Source organism: Hypanus sabinus, chromosome 7 (assembly GCF_030144855.1).
Source record: "Hypanus sabinus isolate sHypSab1 chromosome 7, sHypSab1.hap1, whole genome shotgun sequence".
NCBI classification, from domain to species: Eukaryota; Metazoa; Chordata; class Chondrichthyes; order Myliobatiformes; family Dasyatidae; genus Hypanus; species Hypanus sabinus.
This window is the reverse complement of record NC_082712.1, coordinates 78,050,491-78,066,252: the sequence shown is the minus strand read 5'-3', so window position 1 is coordinate 78,066,252 and position 15,762 is coordinate 78,050,491. Positions and strand designations below refer to the sequence as shown.

The 15,762-nt window shown below is 50.3% G+C and overlaps 1 protein-coding gene across 6 annotated transcripts in view; it reads left to right on the top strand.

Moving 5' to 3' along the window:
• Positions 1 to 1,096: 1,096 nt before the first annotated feature.
• Positions 1,097 to 15,762, top strand: part of LOC132396889 (galactose-3-O-sulfotransferase 2-like) — a 127,187-nt gene continuing 112,521 nt past the window's right edge. For 4 of the 6 annotated variants that reach the window (XM_059974931.1, XM_059974932.1, XM_059974933.1 and 1 more), the window contains exon 1: positions 1,161 to 1,397. In XM_059974931.1, the coding sequence (XP_059830914.1) occupies positions 1,393 to 1,397 (5 nt within the window). In that variant the 5' untranslated portion in view covers positions 1,161 to 1,392. Of the gene's footprint in view, positions 1,125 to 1,160; positions 1,398 to 6,950; positions 7,133 to 15,762 lie in introns of those variants that run through there. The other 2 variants (XM_059974939.1, XM_059974938.1) reach the window with 2 other exon arrangements.

Sequence of the window (15,762 nt, the reverse complement as noted above, 5' to 3'; positions counted from 1 at the left end):
TGGATGGAGTATGAGTGCTGGAGGGGTGAAGGGGTAGGGTGTGTGTGGGGAGAGGGAGGGGTGAGGGAGGGAGAGGCATGGAGTGGGTGGAGGATGGATGGAAGAGAGTGGGAGGGATGGAGGGTGAAGGATGGAGGGACAGTAGATTAGGGAAGGGTGGGTAAGGGGTGTGTGAGGATGGGGAGGGATGGAGGAGAAAGTTTGGGGAGGGAGAGACATGGTGGGGAGGGGTAGGAATGGAAGAGAAGGGCGGGATAGAGAGCAGAGAGGAAGGGGAAGGGGAGTGACGGAGGATGAGGGGGAACAAAAGGGGAGGGTTGGAGAGGGAGGGGCAGGGGAGGAATGGAGGGGGTGTGACGGATGATGAAGTGGGAAGGTTGGAGGGACGAGTGAGAGGGATGAATGGGAGAGATGGGGGCGAGTGGGAGGGATGAAGGGGGATTAATGGAGGGGAGGGGTGAGGGCAGGTGGAGGAGATGGGGAGTGGATGAGGGGGAAGGGAAGAGAGGGATGGAGTGGAGGGATGAAGGTGAGTGAAGTGGAGGAATGGAGGGCTGGGGAGGGGATGGGGATGGAGGATGAGGGGGATGGAAGGGGAAGGGAGGGATGGAGAGGAGGGGTGGGAAAGGGTAGCGATGGAGGGGAGAGGGATGGATTGTGAGGGAAAGGGAGAGGGTTGGGAATAGGGAAGGAGGATAGAGGATGGGGAGGGATAGAGGGGAGCAGAAGGATGAAGGGCAAAGGGGATTGGGAGATGAGTGAGAGGGAAGGGTTAGAGGGGATCGAGGACTGATGGAGGGTGAGGGTGATGGATGGAGGAATGGTGGGCTGAGTGTGAGGGGGTGGAGGGGAGGGGAAAGGGGAGTGATAGAGAATGGAGGGAATGGCGAGGAATGGAGGATGAGAGGAATGGGGAGGGATGGAGGTGGTGAAGGGAATGTGAGGGAGGGGGAGAGTTGGCGTGTGGGGGAGGTGGAGTGGTATGTGAAGGCGGGAGGGGTAAGGAATTTGTGGTTGAGGAGAGGTGTGTCAATAACAGGGTTTGTGCAATTGATTTATTTTGTTGCGCAGTATACCGAGATCCAGCGAGCAGCGATGGTTGGGACGGAGGGAGGAATCGTGAGGCAAGTGTGGGGGAGAGGGGGGAGAGCTCGGGGAGGTACATTGGGTCCACACTTTCGTGTGTGTGCCCCACACTAGCGAAACGGACCGCGGGCCGTGAGCACACTGGGGATTCGCCGCCGCTCCGCCTCCGCTGGGGAGGGTCGTATTACTAAGTAGCCGGCACTTGGCACCGCCCCTCCGCCAGATGTGGAGCCCCTGCTGCTCCCGGCCGGGTGCAAACGGCAGCATGTGAGGGACGGAGGCAGGAGAGTGTCCGGAGGCAGAGGCATGAGGTGAGTACCCGGGCCGGGTGGGGACGAGTGTCCCGGGACGGTGAAGCTATCTTCTCAAGCACTGCGTTCACTTCCCCCTTTCCTTGAAAACAATGCTGAAATCGCAATGGTATGGTAGGAGTGTCTCTCAGTGAATTCTTCCAGTGCTTGTCCACAGCTCTGGGTTGTACAGGCCGGTATCTCTGAGGGCTGACGGGGATAGGGAATTAAAATACATATTGCATATGTCAGGAGTGTCCAAGAGGCGCGGGCTCGTTGGGTGCTGGTAAACATCCGTAGGGATCCCGACGAGGAGACAGAAATTCTGGGGAGGGTGTGGAATTTCGATGACGGTCCCCGAGAGTTTGACTGTGCGTTGGAAGTTAGCTGCGGAGGTGCTCGGATGGGTCAGTTCTGCGAGGGTGCAGAGGCAACTCCGATGCACTGGGGAGTGTTCCCCTGGTCCAGATTTCCACTTGAAACCTCGACGATTTCTTCTACCCCCATCCTCCCCCACCCCCTCCGCTTCCGCCGAGTTCCTCTAGGTCACAGCGGTTCCCAACCCGGGGTCCACGGACCTCTCAGTTAGGGGCGGGGGATCCATGGTATAACAGAGGCTGGAAACTCCTGCTCTAGGATTTAATTTGTTTCTCCAAATTCCAGCATTTTAGAGGCACGGTGTCACATAGACCTTTCGGCCCAGCCAACTGGTCACATCCCTCGTTTGGCACATAGTCTGCAGAAACCTCTCCTCAAAGTTTCAGTATATTATTGGAGAAAATATATGTCACCATATTCTACCTTGAGATTCATCTTCTTGCAGGCGTTCGCAGTAGAACAACCTGAGACGATAGAGTTGATGAAAACTGCACACAAAAACACAAATAACCAGTGTTCCAAAAAAAAAACACTAACTGTGAAAGTACAAAAAAATTGAGAACAGCAGGTGTAGAGTCCTTGAGAGTAAGTTGTGGAATTATTATAATGTTGTGGTGAGTGAAGGTATCCCCTCTAGTTCAAGAGCTTGATGGTTGAGGGGTGATAACTGTTCCTGAACCTGGAGGTGTGAGTCCTGAGGCTTCTGTACCTTCTTCCGGATGGCATCAGTGAGAAGAGAGCGTGCCCTGGGTGGTGGGGGTCCCTGATGATGGACGCTGCTTTCCTGCGACAACACTCCATGTAGATGTGCTCAGTGGTGGGGAGGGCTTTTCTTGTGATGGGCTGGGCTGTATCCACTGCTTTCTGTCGGCTTTTCCATTCTCCTACGCTTGAATTTATCTAGATAGCTTTTACATTTTGCTGATGTGCCAGTCTCAACCACCATTTCTGGCATCTCATTCCAAATACGCACCACATTTCGCTTGAACAAGCTGCCCCTGAGGCCCTCACCTCTGATTTTAATCCTGTGGCCCTCGTGTTTTTAGCAACCCCCTCCCCCGGGAAAAAGATTTCGTTCCCTCACTCTGTCTATGCCCCTCTCTGCACCTCTATCAGGCCACCCCTCAATCTCTTACACTCAGGGAATAAGGTCCGAGTCTTCACAACCACCCAAGTTCTGGCAAAATCCTGCCTGCAGCCTCTCGTGCGTCCAAGAGCTATGGAAGCCCAGGAGTCTGATTAAAGTGGGTCTTGGGTTAATCAAGGGGTTAATGTAAGTTTGCAGCAGGGGTAGGAAGGACCAAGTAGACGGGTATCCAACAGAGAGAGGAGTTGGTATCACCATTTGAGGGAGAAAGAGGTCCTGTGGTAGGGTAGTAAGCAACTGAATTGCCCCCCTCCGTGCAGAGATATAGGAGAATTCAGTTGTGTTTATTGTAATGTGCACAGGTACGGTGTAGTATGGGTAGAGAGAAAAACTTACAGCAGCATCCGAGGGAAAGGCAACACAGAGTAAATTACATAAGACTGGAAAAACAAGACATTGGTGCAAAATAAAAATAATTAGAGATGAGGTAGCAAACACGCGGAAATCTGCAGATGCTGGAAATTCAAGCAACACACACAAAATGCTGGTGGAACACAGCAGACCAAGCAGCATCTATAGGGAGAAGCACTGTCGACGTTTCGGGAGAGACCCTTCGTCAGGACTAACGGAAAGGAACGATAGTAAGAGATTTGAAAGAGATGAGGTAGTGCAGGAGGCAGTCAGCTCTGTTGCTGAGTTAAGGTTAAGGTTGTGTTGGTTTGTTTAAGAACCTGACAATTGTGGGGAAGTAGCTGTTCCTAAACCTGTTGTGTGGGATTTCCGACTCCTATGCCTCCTGCTTGGCAGTAGCATGGGAAAGAGCTGAAATGGAGTAGAGGAGGGGTTAGACAAACTCAACAGCAATCACTCAACTTCATTCACTCCTTCATCAAGATGGACTCTTCATCTCATGTTCTTGATATTTATTGCTTATTTGTTATTTTTCTTTTTGTATTTTCACAGTTTGTTGTCTTTTGCCCACTGGTTGAACACCCAAGTTGGTGCAGTCTTCCATTGATTCTATGATGGATTTATTGAGTATGCCTGCAAGAAACTGAATCTCAGTGTTGTGTGTGGTGACATATGAGGGGTGATTGATATGTTTGTGGCCTAAGGTAGAAGGAGTCAATTTTAGAAAACCTAGCACATTTATTTTTCAACATAGTCCCCTCCTACACTTACACACTTAGCCCAGCGGTCATGGAGCATACGGATCTTGGAACTCCAGAAAGCAGGGGTGATTGATAAGTGCGTGGCCTAAGGTAGAAGGAGATGAGTTATACAGCTCTTGTTACATGCACATGCAGGCCAGCTCTTTGAGTGACTATGCAGAAAGTTTGAAGTTAATAACTCATCAGGGGTGATTGATAAATTCATGGCCTAAGGTAGGAGATGGATCATTAACTTCAAACTGTCTGCATAATCACTCAAATAGTTGACCTGCATGTAACGAGAGCTGTATGACTCATCTCCTTCTACCTTAGGCCACGAACTTATCAATACCCCGCCCCCCCCCCCCCCCATACATGTACTTTGATATTAAACTTACTTTGAACTTAAGAGACAAAGAGGATAGTGCATGGTCCACACAAAACCTAGTACGTACTTTGAGCAATGGCCAAAAGTAGCTGGAGGAACTCAGGAGGTCAGGCAGCATTGATGGAAATATAACTATTTGACATTTTGGACGGAGACCATTCATTAGGATTTCCCTTCATAGATGCTGCATGACGTGCTGCGTTCCCACAAAATTGTGATTCTAGTATGGAATTTTGTGCCTTTGCACTGTAGTGTTGTCATAATACAACACGGTTCACGTCATCCTAGATCTGATTCTCCAGTTGGGACAGCGGTTTTTATAGCCGGGGGTGGTATTGTGTTTCACTTACACAAGGCATGGTGAGTCCAGGTGTGGAATACTCTGCACTGCCAGACTCCTCGTTCAAGGAAGGATGTTTGTGCATTGGAGGCAGTTCAAAAGGATGACGGATTGTCATGGGGAAAGGTTGGACAGGCTGGGATAGTCTGTTGCAGGATTTGAGAGAGAGTCAAAACACACACAATCCTGCGGGGTCCCAGCCCGAAACGTTGACTGTACTTCTCCCTATAGATGTTGCCCGGCCTGCTGTGTCCCACCAGCATTTTGTGTGTGCTGCGGGGTTTGGATGTGGCAGGGAGGTTCCTTCTCAAGAAACTTTGGATGAAGTTTTGTTATTTAGGAATAAAGGAGAGATGGAGATGAGGCAGAATTCTTTCTCTCCGAGGGTGTTGGAAGCAGAGTCTGTGAATATTTTTAAAGCAGAGGGAGCCGGGTCACTGATAAGCAAGGCTGGGGGGTGGGCAGGGGTGAAGGTTTATCAGGATGGATGCAACTGCAGGGCTAAGGTTGGAGTGAGACCAGCCACAGTCTCTCTGACTGCAGGAGCAGATTCAGAAACGGATTCAGGTTTTCATCACTGAATCTGTGGCATTTGTGTGTGTGTGTGTGTGTGTGTGTGTGTGTATTTAAGGCAGAGGTTGATAGGGCATGCAGGCAGGAGATTGGGGCTAAGAGGGAAAAAGGATCAGCCATGATCAGACCAGGCTTGATGGGCCGAATGGCCTATTTTAAAATCTTATGGCATATGATGTTATGGACAAGTTGTGAAACTCGTTTACTGGCAGCACTGCAAAACAAAACTAAATTTATAAAAGGTAGTGAGTTAATGTTCATGGGTTCACGAAGAGTTCAGAAATCTGATGGGAAGGGAAAAATAGCTGTTCCTAAGATACTGAGTGTGTGCCTTCAGACTCCTGATGGTAGCAATGAGAAGAGGTGGTGGGGTCCTTAATAAAGGATGCCACCTTCTTGAGGCAGCCCCTTTGAAGATGTGCTTTGTAGTGGGGAGGCTTCTGGGCGTGCTAGATTTGACTGAGTCCTCAACCTTCTGCAGCCTCTTGCGATCCTGCGCAGAGGGACCTCCGTACCATCCATGATGCATCCACTCAGAGCACTCCCCACCAGAAATTTGCAAGAGTCTTCAGTGGCATGTCAAGTGCCCGTTCAGGGGTGGGTTGGCTGAGGATGAGAGACAGTGATGTGGTGGTGAGGTGGAAGTGGGTGGGCTGCTGAGCAGGATTGTGGGGGAGAGAGCCACAGTAACTGATGTCACTCTGATGCAGGTGCTGTCTGTGTCTGTGCTGCACAAGGTCTAGGTGCTTAGTGTGAGATGACAAACTGAGGTAAATTCACTTTGGGGTTCGGTCTGTGGGATGAGAGGTTCCCGCGTGGAGCACCCTACATTGTCACAGGGCATTGATGTAATGTGTGATCAATGTGCCCAAGCTGCTGGCTTCTAAAATTATCATTAAAGAACATCCTTGGATGGAACAATGAAAGTAACCAGGATAGGTAGGAGATTTAATATCTGCCTTCAGTGATCGAGCAGCTTGCCTGCCTTTGTATCGGTCAATGAAAGACCTTAGGCGTGGAAATCCTGAAGCCTTTTGCCAGGAAGCACCAAGCTGAGCCATTACGGGAATTGCCCTGTTAGGGGAGAGGGGTGGAAGGCAGGAATTGGTGGAGCATTTCTGCAAGGAATGGTCTTCAGTGAACTCCTTGGGAAGTTGGACAAAACTCCCTGCTTCCTGTGAAAATGGTGGGGGGGGGGGGGCGCGGAGTGGTAAGGTGCCTATAGACAGCATGGGTGCATTTGGGATGAGACATAAGGAAGAGGGGGATGTGGTGTTGGAGAACAGGAGTGGGGTAGAACAGATGCTGTGGGCTGAATGGCCTATCTTTGCTGTAAATCTGATATAGCTCTGTGTCTGCTCTCCGTATGTGGGAACCTTGAGCTCTGGGATTTACAGTGAATCCAGCTGTTGTTGCAATCAGCCTGGTAAATGATCCCTTCTATAAAAATATGTTGCTTCTCTCATTTGGTTTTGGTTTTCTTTCCTCAGAAGGGACGGGGTGGGTGGAGGAGTGTGGGGGGAGGGAGAAATGGCACGTTTGATTCAGCAGTGCAGATGCTTGACTGGTTACCCAGGAAGAGCTGGCAGTGTTTAAATCAGAATCAAGTTTGTGAATTTTGTTGTTTTACGGCAGCAGTAGAGCGCAGTACTTAAACATTGCTATCAGTTACAAATAGGCAAGAAGAGGGCAAAATAATGAGGTTGTGCTAATGAATTCATGGGCTGCTCAGAAATCCGATGGCGCTGCGGGAAGAAACAGTTCCTGAAACGTTGAGTGTGTGCCTTCAGGCTCCCGTGCCTCCTCTGTGTCGGAACGAGAAGAGGGTTTTCCCGGCTGGTGAGTGTCTTCGATGATGGATGCCACCTTTTTGATGTGTCTCATTTTGAATGTGTCCCTGATGCTGGGGAGGAAATGATGGAGCTGGCTGAGCTTACAATCCTCTGCAGCTTTTTCCGATCCTGTGCTTGTCACCTCTGTCCCAGATGGAAACACGTGGGAATGGTTGCAGCTGATCCAGGGTGGGCGCCTGTGATGGTGCCGGCTGGACTGCTGGAGCTGGTCTCAAGGCTGCTGGGCCAGGAGGGATCAGGTCCGTGCAACAGCTCCCTGTCTCTGCCTGTACGGGTGGGAGCAGTCCAGCGACGACCCCAAAAACAACAGGCTGCATTTGTGAAGCTCCAGTGGGGTTGGGAACATCAGGCAGGAATTTACACTGTAAAACATGGGGAGTCTTGATCAGAGCAAAATGCAAGTGGTGGAATAATATTCTTTGTTTGGACAAGGCACTTGGGGTGGGTTGGCATGAGAAGGTGTGGTTCCCTGCCCTTCATGGCAAACATGGAGCAGAAAGATTTGAACCTCCACAGGGTGGGACCTCCCACCATGACGGGAATCAAACTGCAGAATTTGAAACAGTGTAGGAAGAATATGAAACACTCGGGCTGTCGAGCAGCATCTGTGGAGAGAGAACCTGAAATAACGTAGAAGGAATGTGGAAACACTCGGGTTGGTGATCGGCATCTGTGGAGAGGGAACCTAAAACCTTAATTAGAGTCATGTGGCACAGAAACTGATGAAGAGTCTCTGCCCAAAACGTCAACTGTTTATATCCCCTCCTCGTACGCTGCCTGGCTTGATGAGGTCCTCCAGCATTTTGTCTGTGTTGCTACAGAAACAGTCCATTTGGTCCAACTGGCCTTGCTAACCAAGAGCCACATTCAAACTGGGCCCACTTACCAGCAGGACTAGATGCAACTAGGTAGAAGTTTCAGGCTGGCATGGACTAGGTGGGCTGTAGGCCTGGTTCTGTGCTATAGTGCTGAATAACTAGCGGTTCAAGAAGACTCTGGCCCTTTCTCACGGGCAGTCAGTGATGAGCAATGGATGACCGGAGAACTTGTGAGTAGAATCCCTTTTCCCTTGTGTTCAGATTCAGGCCTTCAATCTGATGTTGCCAGCTCTCAACCGTGCAGAGGATCAGAGTGCCTGGGGCCAATGCCCGTGCTTCCTGCTCGGTGCTGGACCTGCCTCCCACCTCACTGCCTCACTGAACTTGCTTGTGCATGAGAAAGCACTCGGACTGAGGAGGGTTTGCAGACGCAGACGCAAGTGGGAAAATGTGGTCAAATGCTGGTTTTGCTGAAACCGCAGTTTTTGCTGTTTTCTCAACAAGGTGCTCTATCCCATGGCAGGCTTTACATTCTGCACTCTGGTCATTTGTGGAAGCACAGCTATTATGTACGAGGCTGGGACTAATGGGGATTGAGAGGGCACAGAACCTCGCTGAAGAGCAAAGGGAGTGTCTCTTTCTCCTTTGCTGATGATGTGTCTGACTTGTCCGTTCAGAAATGACTACCCATGCACATGAAAGGGTCCGTTCAGCCCCTCGAGTCCATGACATCAATCAGTCCCCGAAATTACAAGTACAAGTTTGCTTTAATATCATGGGCATACACACCCAGCAAAGTACATGGGCATACACACCCTGTGAAGTACATGGGGATACACACCCAGTGAAGTACATGGGGATACACACCCAGCGAAGTACATGGGCATACACACCCAGCGAAGTACATGGGCATACACACCCAGCAAAGTACATGGGCATACACACCCAGCAAAGTACATGGGCATACACACCCAGCAAAGTACATGGGCATACACACCCAGCGAAGTACATGTACATACACACCCAGCACAGACAATGGGCATACACACCCAGCAAAGTACATGGGCATACACACCCAGCGAAGTACATGTACATACACACCCAGCAGCAGAGTACATGGGCATATACACCCAGCGAAGTACATGGACATACACACCCAGCAGCAAAGCACTTGGGCATACACACCCCGTGAAGTACATGGACATACACACCCAGCAACACAGTACATGGGCATACACACCCTGTGAAGTACATGGATATACACACCCAGCAAAGTACATGGGCATACACACCCAGCAAAGTACATGGGCATACACACCCAGTGAAGTACATGTACATACACACCCAGCGAAGTACATGGGGATACACACCCAGCAGCACAGTACATGGGCATACACACCCCGTGAAGTACATGGACATACACACCCAGCAACACAGTACATGGGCATACACACCCTGTGAAGTACATGGATATACACACCCAGCAAAGTACATGGGCATACACACCCAGCAAAGTACATGGGCATACACACCCAGTGAAGTACATGTACATACACACCCAGCGAAGTACATGGGGATACACACCCAGCAGCACAGTACATGGGCATACACACCCCGTGAAGTACATGGACATACACACCCAGCAACACAGTACATGGGCATACACACCCTGTGAAGTACATGGATATACACACCCAGCAAAGTACATGGGCATACACACCCAGCAAAGTACATGGGCATACACACCCAGTGAAGTACATGTACATACACACCCAGCGAAGTACATGGGGATACACACCCAGCAGCACAGTACATGGGCATACACACCCAGTAAGATACATGGACATACACACCCAGTAAGATACATGGACATATACACCCAGCGAAGTACATGGACATACACACCCAGCAGCAAAGCACATGGGCATACACACCCCGTGAAGTACGTGGACATACACACCCAGCAACACAGTACATGGGCATACACACCCTGTGAAGTACATGGGCATACACACCCAGTGAAGTACATGGGCATACACACCCAGCAGCAAAGTACATGGGCATACACAGCCAACAAAGTACATGGGCATACACACCGAGCGAAGTACATGGGCATACACACCCAGCGAAGTACATGGACATACACACCCTGCAGCACAGTACATGGGCATACAAACCCTGCAGCACAGTATATGGGCATACACACCCAGCGTAGTACAGGGACATACACACCCAGCGAAGTACATGGGGATACACACCCAGCGAAGTACATGGGCATACACACCCAGCGGCGAAGTACATGGGCATACAAACCCTGCAGCACAGTATATGGGCATACACACCCAGCGTAGTACAGGGACATACACACCCAGCGAAGTACATGGGGATACACACCCAGCGAAGTACATGGGCATACAAACCCTGCAGCACAGTACATGGGCATACACACCCAGCGAAGTACATGGGGATACACACCCAGCGAAGTACATGGGCATACACACCCAGCAGCGAAGTACATGGGCATACACACCCAGCGAAGTACATGGGCATACACACCCAGCGAAGTACATGGGCATACACACCCAGCAGCACAGTACATGGGCATACACACCCAGCAGCACAGTACATGGGCATACAAACCCAGCGAACTACATGGGCATACACACCCAGCGAAGTACATGGGCATACACACCCAGCTAACTACATGGGCATACACACCCAGCGAAGTACATGGGCATACACACCCAGCAAAGTACATGGGCATACACACCCAGCGAAGTACATGGGGATACACTCCCAGTGAAGTACATGGGCATACACACCCAGCAGCGAAGTACATGGGCATACACTCCCAGCGAAGTACATGGGCATACACACCCAGCGAAGTACATGGGCATACACACCCAGCAGCACAGTACATGGGCATACACACCCAGCAAAGTACATGGGCATACACACCCAGCGAAGTACATGGGCATACACACCCAGCGAAGTACATGGGCATACACATCCAGCGAAGTACATGGGCATACACACCCAGCGAAGTACATGGGCATACACACCCAGCAAAGTACATGGGCATACACACCCAGCGAAGTACATAGACATACACACCCAGCGAAGTACATGGGCATACACACCCCGTGAAGTACATGGACACACACCCAGCGAAGTACATGGGCATACACACCCAGCGAAGTACATGGACATACACACCCAGCGAAGTACATGGGCATACACACCCAGCGAAGTACATGGACATACACACCCAGCGAAGTACATGGGCATACACACCCAGCGAAGTACATGGGCATACAAACCCTGCAGCACAGTACATGGGCATACACACCCAGCGAAGTACATGGGCATACACACCCAGCGAAGTACATGGGCATACACACCCCGTGAAGTACATGGACATACACACCCAGCGAAGTACATGGGCATACACACCCAGCGAAGTACATGGACATACACACCCAGCAAAGTACATGGGGATACACACCCAGCGAAGTACATGGGCATACAAACCCTGCAGCACAGTACATGGGCATACACACCCAGCGAAGTACATGGGGATACACACCCAGCGAAGTACATGGGCATACAAACCCAGTGAAGTACATGGGGATACACACCCAGCGAAGTACATGGGGATACACACCCAGCGAAGTACATGGGCATACACACCCAGCGAAGTACATGGACATACACACCCAGCGAAGTACATGGGCATACACACCCAGCGAAGTACATGGGCATACACACCCAGCGAAGTACATGGACATACACACCCAGCGAAGTACATGGACATACACACCCAGCGAAGTACATGGACATACACACCCAGCGAAGTACATGTACATACACACCCAGCGAAGTACATGGACATACACACCCAGCGAAGTACATGGGCATACACACCCAGCGAAGTACATGGGCATACACTCCCAGCGAAGTACATGGGCATACACACCCAGCGAAGTACATGGGCATACACACCCAGCAGCACAGTACATGGGCATACACACCCAGCAAAGTACATGGGCATACACACCCAGCGAAGTACATGGGCATACACACCCAGCGAAGTACATGGGCATACACATCCAGCGAAGTACATGGGCATACACACCCAGCGAAGTACATGGGCATACACACCCAGCAAAGTACATGGGCATACACACCCAGCGAAGTACATAGACATACACACCCAGCGAAGTACATGGGCATACACACCCCGTGAAGTACATGGACACACACCCAGCGAAGTACATGGGCATACACACCCAGCGAAGTACATGGACATACACACCCAGCAAAGTACATGGGGATACACACCCAGCGAAGTACATGGGCATACAAACCCTGCAGCACAGTACATGGGCATACACACCCAGCGAAGTACATGGACATACACACCCAGCGAAGTACATGGGCATACACACCCAGCGAAGTACATGGACATACACACCCAGCGAAGTACATGGGCATACACACCCAGCGAAGTACATGGGCATACAAACCCTGCAGCACAGTACATGGGCATACACACCCAGCGAAGTACATGGGCATACACACCCAGCGAAGTACATGGGCATACACACCCCGTGAAGTACATGGGGATACACACCCAGCGAAGTACATGGGGATACACACCCAGCGAAGTACATGGGCATACAAACCCAGTGAAGTACATGGGGATACACACCCAGCGAAGTACATGGGGATACACACCCAGCGAAGTACATGGGCATACACACCCAGCGAAGTACATGGACATACACACCCAGCGAAGTACATGGGCATACACACCCAGCGAAGTACATGGGCATACACACCCAGCGAAGTACATGGACATACACACCCAGCGAAGTACATGGACATACACACCCAGCGAAGTACATGGACATACACACCCAGCGAAGTACATGGGCATACACACCCAGCGAAGTACATGGGCATACACACCCAGCGAAGTACATGGACATACACACCCAGCGAAGTACATGGACATACACACCCAGCGAAGTACATGGACATACACACCCAGCGAAGTACATGGACATACACACCCAGCGAAGTACATGGACATACACACCCAGCAAAGTACATGGGCATACACACCCAGCGAAGTACATGGGCATACACACCCAGCGAAGTACATGGGCATACACACCCAGCGAAGTACATGGACATACACACCCAGCAAAGTACATGGGCATACACACCCAGCGAAGTACATGGACATACACACCCAGTGAAGTACATGGGGATACACACCCAGTGAAGTACATGGGCATACACACCCAACGAAGTACATGGGCATACACACCCAGCGAAGTACATGGGCATACACACCCAGCGAAGTACATGGACATACACACCCAGCGAAGTACATGGGCATACACACCCAGCAAAGTACATGGGCATACACACCCAGCGAAGTACATGGACATACACACCCAGCGAAGTACATGGGCATACACACCCAGCGAAGTACATGGGGATACACACCCAGCGAAGTACATGGGCATACAAACCCTGCAGCACAGTACATGGGGATACACACCCAGTGAAGTACATGGGCATACACACCCAACGAAGTACATGGGCATACACACCCAGCGAAGTACATGGGCATACACACCCAGCGAAGTACATGGACATACACACCCAGCGAAGTACATGGGCATACACACCCAGCAAAGTACATGGGCATACACACCCAGCGAAGTACATGGACATACACACCCAGCGAAGTACATGGGCATACACACCCAGCGAAGTACATGGGGATACACACCCAGCGAAGTACATGGGCATACAAACCCTGCAGCACAGTACATGGGGATACACACCCAGCGAAGTACATGGGCATACAAACCCTGCAGCACAGTACATGGGCATACAAACCCTGCAGCACAGTACATGGGCATACACACCCAGCGAAGTACATGGGGATACACACCCAGCGAAGTACATGGGCATACAAACCCAGTGAAGTACATGGGGATACACACCCAGTGAAGTACATGGGCATACACACCCAGCGAAGTACATGGGCATACAAACCCTGCGAAGTACATGGGGATACACACCCAGCGAAGTACATGGGCATACAAACCCAGTGAAGTACATGGGGATACACACCCAGTGAAGTACATGGGCATACACACCCAGCGAAGTACATGGGCATACAAACCCAGTGAAGTACATGGGGATACACACCCAGTGAAGTACATGGGCATACACACCCAGCGAAGTACATGGGCATACAAACCCTGCGAAGTACATGGGGATACACACCCAGCGAAGTACATGGACATACAAACCCAGCGAAGTACATGGACATACAAACCCTGCAGCACAGTACATGGGCATACACACCCAGCGAAGTACATGGGCATACACACCCAGCGAAGTACATGGGCATACACACCCAGCGAAGTACATGGGGATACACACCCAGCGAAGTACATGGGCATACACACCCAGCGAAGTACATGGGGATACACACCCAGCGAAGTACATGGACATACACACCCAGCGAAGTACATGGGCATACACACCCAGCGAAGTACATGGGGATACACACCCAGCGAAGTACATGGGCATACACACCCAGCGAAGTACATGGGCATGCACACTGGTCAGCACAGTATATTGCAAGACAAGGACAAGCATAAGTAAAGAACAACTTAAAATAGCTTGGATGTGTGGAAAATGAGCGGTGATACTAATGCAAGTTGAGAGGGAGAAATAAAAAAATCTAATCCGAGGTAGTAACACATGCAAAATGCTGGAGGAACACAGCAGGCTGGGCAGCCTGTATAGTAAACAATGGACATTTTGAGCTGAGACCCTTCATCAGGACTCCAGAGATACTGCAGAGGTCACATTCAGAATTAGATTTATTATCATTGTCTAACAAGACATGAATTTTTGTGACAGTAGTACAATCAAAGGCATAACATTACTATAAATTACAAAATAAGTAGTGCAAAAATGAAAGGGATAATAAGTTAGATAGAACCGAAAAGAAATTAGTGTCACAGTAGCATTACAAGTGCACAGAGACACCAATATTTGAAGTAAGAAAGAATAAAGGAAATAAGATACCTTAAAAATACGTACAAGATTTCTAAGTTGGTAGTGCAAGAATTACCATAATATTATACAGTAATGGGTGCACGTTCACACCATTCAGATCAGAAGTGATGGTAGTATTGCACAGGGTGTCGGCAATAGCAGGGTGGGGTGAACAGAGGTTAAGAGCAGCCTAACAAGTCTAACAGTCCCCAACTATAGGCTGACTCATTATAGAGCCTAATGCCGAGGGTAAGAATGGCTTATAGAGTGCTCTTTTGGAGCAGTGCAGTTGTCTTAGTCTTTTGCTGAGAGTGTTCCTCTGTTCAGCCGAGGTGGTGTGCAGAGGGTGAGAAACATTGTCCAGAACGACCAGGATTTTCCGTAGGGTCCTTTGTTCTACCGCAGTCCAGTCAGAGCCAGCCTTTCTAATCAGTTTGTTGCCATCACCTGTTTTGATGCCATTGGCCCAGCACACCACCGATTAGAAGATTGTACTGGTGACAGTAGACTGGTGGAACATGTGAAGGAGAGGCCTGCATTCTCCAAAGGACCTCGGTCTCCTCAGGAGGTGGGGGTGACTCTTGCCCTGCTTGTACACAGCCTCTGTTTTAGTGCTCCACTCAGGTCTGTCATCCAGGTGCGGTCCTCACCGTCAAAAGTAACGGAGTGACACAGGCTTAGTCTTCTGAAAGTCCATCACCATCTC